The sequence below is a fragment of the Miscanthus floridulus genome, chromosome 1 (genome assembly GCF_019320115.1).
Source record: "Miscanthus floridulus cultivar M001 chromosome 1, ASM1932011v1, whole genome shotgun sequence".
Lineage (NCBI taxonomy): Eukaryota > Viridiplantae > Streptophyta > Magnoliopsida > Poales > Poaceae > Miscanthus > Miscanthus floridulus.
The window spans coordinates 33,760,942-33,767,642 of record NC_089580.1 but is presented as its reverse complement, the minus strand read 5'-3'; the positions used below and the strand labels follow the sequence as shown (position 1 = coordinate 33,767,642).

At 42.2% G+C, this 6,701-nt stretch overlaps 1 protein-coding gene across 3 annotated transcripts; it reads right to left on the bottom strand.

The window, feature by feature from the left end:
* Positions 1–118: 118 nt before the first annotated feature.
* On the bottom strand, positions 119–5,983 carry LOC136478130 (protein HIRA-like). 3 transcript variants are annotated; one of them, XM_066476463.1, is made up of 10 exons: positions 5,490–5,983; positions 4,127–4,402; positions 3,711–3,962; positions 3,228–3,625; positions 2,158–3,142; positions 1,586–1,796; positions 1,263–1,497; positions 1,022–1,144; positions 774–894; positions 119–621 (listed from the first exon to the last, which is right to left on the bottom strand). In XM_066476463.1, exons 1-10 carry the CDS (start codon positions 5,595–5,597, stop codon positions 424–426), a joined length of 2,907 nt encoding a protein of 968 aa, XP_066332560.1. In that variant the 5' UTR covers positions 5,598–5,983; the 3' UTR covers positions 119–423. The 3 variants fall into 3 exon arrangements, with proteins under 3 accessions (XP_066332560.1, XP_066332568.1, XP_066332578.1); XM_066476471.1 differs by lacking the exon at positions 5,490–5,983 and adding an exon at positions 5,175–5,311; XM_066476481.1 differs by lacking the exon at positions 5,490–5,983 and having other exon boundaries at positions 3,711–3,965; positions 4,127–4,251.
* Positions 5,984–6,701: the final 718 nt, after the last annotated feature.

The window sequence follows — 6,701 nt, the reverse complement described above, 5'->3', positions numbered from 1 at the left end:
TGATCATGTAAAAAAATGTCCGTGTCAGTTTTTCTTGGAACAACGTAAGGCAGACAAAGAGCCATGACGACGCAAACTTTCGCAAAAATACACACGGACAGAGGCCAGCACTGAATACTGAACCATCAAAGACCAACATTGCTTTGGAAACAAAAAGGACATGAGTTTATCCGACCTTCTACATTTTTTTACTGTTAAAAAATAATCACCAGCCAGGCGACCCAGTTTCTTTTTTCTACTGTTACACAGCGTTACAGCTAACGGGTTCAAAATCAGTGTTTGCCTGAGGTCGCCTCCCTAGCTAAACAATCTACCAGTTACAAGCACAACTAATTGATTGGTTCAGATAAGGCCTTATCAAGATTGCTATCCTATCATACTTACCGAGAGGTCAGTAAGTCCCCAGCAACCAGACTGGGGCAGCTACGAGGTGACCACGTTGTCATTGGCTCCTGGTGCTGGTTGTGGCGCTGGTGTGACATCCATTGGGTCAACTTTGCTCTTAGCAGCTTCATACTCTGATAGGAGATCCATAAACTCGTTGAGCAGCCGCTGGACTTTCCGGTTCGATGCCATCGATGGAAGTATGTCTTCCTTGAGAAGTTTGTGCTTCTTCATCCCCTGTACAATTGGCATCAGTTACTTTACAAACTGGAGATCATGTACGCTAAGAACATGAGAACTGGAGTCTCATCTGTTTACAGTTCATGAACCCTCATGCTTATCTAGAAAGAGGATGGATCTAGTATGCACATGGTGAGTGAAAGACTTACGAGAACATCAGGATCCCACGATGGATTTTTGGGTTCCGTAGATGATGCAGATCCAAGCATGCCCATTGGAGGACCTAGGAAGTTCTCACAAACCTCACGTAAACGAGATTCGTCTGCCTCTCTGCATATAAAGAAAAATAAAATAAATGTGTCAATAAATCATCACCAACTAATTTCCATCGGACAAAGATATTGACATATTTTGTCATTCAGTTCAACAGACACAGCTGAGCACCCACATAACTAACCTTGCCAGAAACCGTATGTAGGATAGAAGGCATTGGCGATGCTCCTGTGGTGACTTCAAAGCCAAAGAAGCAGCCAACTGGGTCTCTAAATGGGCACGTGTCTGCAAACCATCATCTGTAACCCTGAAACAGAAACTCCCACATCAGTACGTTTAGAGCAAACTCTGATATGTAGTACATTAGCATGCCACAGACATAATTTCAAAGTGTTCATAAATACTGTAGCAATCGGCATGCAGACCTGCTCCATATAGGCTTTCTAGCCATGAACTTGCCTAGATCAATCTGCAACTTGCCTAGCTCTCCACCTTGGGGGGAACTAAATGAGCTAGCAAAATTTGATGCTGGAAAACAATCATCGGCAATCCTTAACCAGCACTTCATGCTCATGTCAAAGAGAAAAGCATGGCGACTGGCAAGGACAACTAAAGGAAAACCACATCTTGAGAATTTAGCAGATATAACCTTTACTGCACCTGTCAACAAGGCAAAGATAACTACTAAGCACAGAATAGCCATCTCAGGCTGTATGTGGAACTGAAGACTAGATGTACAAACAGTTACCAGCATGATTTGCTGACGACTCATCTGGAGAAGCAACCAAAGAAGCCAATGAGTCCTGCAAAATGCAGGTCCTGTTATAGAGGTCCCATATGTACATTAGACCTCTTCTTGTGACAAGAAGCAATTTCCAGCAGTCGTCACAGTCTATAAAAACGGCTGCAGATCCCATCATCATTGCCGGCATTGCTCGTCTTCCACATTTTGTGTAGACCTAGTTAATTAAGAACAGTCGATTGTGAGAACACAGAAGCCTATTCCAATAATAATTGACTGGGGTTACATAGTACTCCCTCATTTTCAAAATGGAAGGAGCAGTTTGACCCGGCGTGGTCTCCAATGCCACACTTTGACCATCAATATCTCATATATATTATATTTATGACCATGAAATTTGAAATCATACTTAATTTGCACAGTATAATCTACAAGTTCTTAGAGTAATTGTTACCCAACACTTAAAAGTTCAAATCTTCAGTTGTGTGCGCGCCTTACAAAAAAAGGAGGGGCGGTAGCATCCATTTAAAAAAATAAAATCAATCTATAAGAAATTCAGATAACAAAATATTGCTCACCAGCAGGTAACCATCTTCACAGCCAACAGCCCAGAAATTTGCATTGCCTGCCAAGACAGTAACCTTTGCAGATATACGATCCAACCAAAGAGTTTCTGTTCCTCTTGTACACCTTATCTCAGTTTCTTTTGTTGAAAAGGCACCACCAACACCAATCATATCACCTGCAGTGCGTTCTACAGGCTTTGCTTCAAGGCAGACTGGCAAGGAATCCTCATTGTCTTTCTTATCTAACACATGTATAGAAAGCGAGGAGCAGGTCAAAGAGCCTAGAACAACAGATCCAATGCGTTCTACACTCAACATTCCATCACTGCCAGCACTGGTTGAAGCTTTTTGAATAACAAGACTCTCTGTAATGTTCGCCCTTGCTGTGACACCAGAACGATCCATAACTCCAGAGTTGTTACAGTTACTGTTACTACCATAATATGGTCTTATCCCATTCATTCGCTGATCTAGGGATGAAAAATCCACAGCCTGGTTCTGAGAACGGATGGGTATGTTATCCTGGTTGGAAGGAAATCCAACAGCCTCTGGGATTATTCTTTTCCGGCCATCAGGACGCCGGTATTCCCTCTGCTTCACTGGACTAGATAACCGAGTAACTTTATTCATATCATCAGAAGCAGGACCTGATGTTTTCTTCTCAGCTTCAGGTAAAGCTTCAGGAGCTTTCTTACTTTGCACAACAGGAGCTGGGTTAGGCACATCTGCAGAAACTTTTGGGGGTGCTTGAAATTGCTGGACAATGGAGGTTTCCTTTTTGCTAGCCGATTGCTTTGCTGATGCTTCTTCTAGCAGTAACTGTGCAGGGCTTTCAGCCATATTTGATTGTCGTCCTCTGACATCACCATATCTACTCCTCTTCAATTCATCCAGTTCAGAATCACTTAACTTGTATCCAATCTCCTTTGCTTCAAAGTGAAAGTTGGCAACAGATCCATCCAAGGAACATGCAAAAAGTGAATAACCATCAGGGCTCCTGTCAGTGAAAAGCACATTATCACCGTGAGCTTGGGTATATGGGTAATAATAACTATATAAAGGAACAAACGGAGATGCCTTACCAAGATAAATCAACCACACTTTGAGAGAAAAAATGCTTAGCAACAAACAATGGCCGCGCACTCACTGTTGTCCAAACAGTAATTGTTCTGTCCTGACTTCCAATAGCAATAACATTATATGGTTGCTGTTCTTTTGATGATGTCTTTGATGTTCCATTGGCCCAACCAGCTGGTGCAGCTTTTGTGTCTTGACCAATTGAGAAATTCTTACGAAACATTGAGTTATTAAACTTAACAACCACGATAGGTGCGTTATGCCCTAGAAAGTCAAAGGTAGCAGACCACTCGCCTCTTTCAAGCACAGGGGCTGAATGCCTAGGTTTCTGGAAGCCGTGAGTCGTAGTAATGAAGTGGCCACAAGGTGACCATGCAAGTCGCCTAAAAAATGTTGAGCCAAGCTGCAGGAAGAAGGAAAGTAAGAAAGGATTGCATTGAGGGCATGTTGATCATAGTAAATTACAAAATTCAGGAAACATAACATACAGATTTTTCCCAATGGCCTTCTGTCTTGTGAGCAAGACTCCAGTCGCTTGTACGCCATATTATAACAGTCTTATCATCTGATTGGCTTGCAATGAAAGAGCCAATAGGATCCCAGGTAACACCTTTGACCAAGCTGGAATGCCCTCTCAAGACGGCAGTGCACATACCATTGGTCATGTTCCATATGTGAACAGTATTATCCAAGCTGCCACTAGCCAATGTTGAATCATCAGGGGACCAATTAAGATCTACCTACTTTAGGCATAGGAAAAGAAAAGGGTGTTCAACAGTTAGACAGTTACAATAACAAAATAATAAGAGCTAAAGAAAGAGTAACAGCACAAATTCTACAAATGCTTATTTAAGAAAAACTAGGCAAGATATACAGCATGGGTGCAATTATGGAAGATAATTACCACATCTGCAGTATGCCCTCTTAAGGTCATAACAACCTTCCAATTCTCTACATCTGGAGGTTCCCCACTACCAAACTCACATGTTCCAGAACCAGCTTTTCGCTCATGAATTAGGATAACCTGATCATCTGATCCAGAAGCCAGATAGCGGCCATGCCTTGCCCATCTCACACAATTTACTGATCCAAAATGATCACGCATTGTAGCTAGCAAACCTTGGATGGAATCATTGTTGGCATTATTCTTATCCACAGATTTCATGCTCCATATTCGAACCTATTGCAATACCACAGCAAATAAAAGGAACTTAGTAAGGAGGTCACTTATGAATGATAAAAGGAAAATACGAAACAGTGGTTACACTTCAGTATCACATAACAAGTTACAGACAAATATGTGTTAACTTGACAAGAAATCACAACCAACTAAATCTTAAAATTTTCAATTATTGCTCGACAATGAAATTACCAATATTCTCAGTACAGAATCACATCAATGCCAAACCTTAAGTTTGACGAACACTCAGTAAGCTATATATTATAATGCAACATGCAGCTAATATGAACTAAAAACAACATAGTGAACCCCATGAGATTAAAATTTGGGACGATGAATAGTGACTTCACAATAAATGGCAGTTGAAAATCCAGTCACTAAATCACTAATTCTACAATTAGATCAGACATACTGCTAATGGCAAGGTTATGTATGAATAGAGAATTGTTAGCCAAAGGTGTGTTCTAACGAAACAAAATACACCATATATTTTGGGATGGAAGGCATCGACCCCCAACCCGGGAACATACGCGGGGGTCATTTTCGACCCCGCCATGTAAAAACCTCTCACAAGTAGCGTATCACGTTCCACAACATGTCGACAAGGCAACTTTGTGACTATGCCCAAATTAATACCTTAACCAAACAAGCTGGACCCAAGAATGCAAGGGAATGCTCATAAGCTACTAGTAGTGGAGGACTCAAGAAAGTTCTAGAGCCTAGGCAAAGTATGATGAATGTTTGCTATAAATAATCTGTTTTCAATCCTTACGATAAAACTAAAATTCAATTGTGTGTCCGCCAAGGAGCCCGGCGGCCGGTCGGCCAGGGTCACCTAGCGGCAAGTCCGCTCTGGTTACATGCAATCCTCAACCTCCAAATACTTTCAGCTGGGGATATCACTGAAGCACAATTAGCACGCAAGTGTTACCCTATTATATAGCACTGAAAAAGGCCAAGACAGGGCAAGTCAGCAGGGAAAAAAAACAATGGAAAAGATAAAAGAGAAAGCGAAAATTACAGTGCTGAGCTCGGATTAAACAAGAAGCAGGTAAGGAAAAACAACAAAAACAAAAACGCAGGATACCTTCTGGTCGCCGCCGCCAGTGGCGAAGCGGAGGCCGCCGGGCTGGATGTCGATAGAGAAGATCTGCAGGCCCTCGTGGCGAATCCAGCTTGGCTTCTCCGTAATCATCTCCTCAAGCCCTAGATTCCTCCGTAATCATCTCATGACACCTCTATATGAGATTACACACTGCTCGTTTACAGTCCCAAACCGACGAGACTATGTCACCATGCCCAAAACCCTCAGAATTCGGCAGCAGCGAAAACCCTAGCAGGGGACGACTGATAAAGGGAGCAGGGTGGGCAAATCGGACAGCACTAGAGGTGTAAAGCTTGGAGGAGTAGGGATCCGGAGGTTACTCGGCGGCGGCTACTCGGCGGCGGCGGGCGGATTCGATCGGCGCGGCGGTGGGGACGAACGTGTTCGTCCTGTTCGTGTGTGAAAGGAAAAAACAAAAACGAACGAAAAACGAAAACGAATTCGAATGAAAATTGAATTGAATTGGAAAGTGTGAAGGAAAGGCAGAGATGTGTCGAGAATTTAATTTGCCTTTTGTCTCCCTTTTTTCTCTGTTATAAATTGTATACCGTTCAATGAAGTTGCATGCTTTAAGATTAGTACTTTGGAGAAGGAACATTGGATAGCAGTAATTGTAATGTTGTAGAGCACGTGTATTCTTTGCTTGACCTCTACTGTCTTTACGAAAGGTCAAGTTGGTTTATGTATTTGTTTAATCATTTATTTATTTATTTGTTATCATGTACAAGAGCTTGAATTCACAAGCTTTGCAATTGGCGCTGTCAGATAGATTGTTCACACGAAAGAAATTGAAAGGCAGCTGACACAGAAATTCAGCGCTAGCAAAAGCAATATGCTTGCTCAAAAGATTATCAGGCATGATGCATCCCAACCAGCTAAGAGCATCTCTATGAGTTCCCTAAATATTCCTTCTAAAAAGTCTATGTTTGTCAACTCCTAAAAAGGTTTTAGGAGAAAAAAAAAGTTCATCTCCAATAGTTCCTAATATTTGACTTTAAAAAATCAAATGCTGATTCCATTTAACTTTTTTTTCTACGGTCTTCTTTTTTTCCACGCGAACCTTTTTGTCGCCGCGCGTATCCACGGGGCCGCTGCCTACATCCGTCGTGTTGCCCTACTTCTTCCAACACACTGCGGTGCTTCATTCTCCCGTCCTCTCCTCTCCTCTCCTCTCATCAACCTCTGATCTCCCCG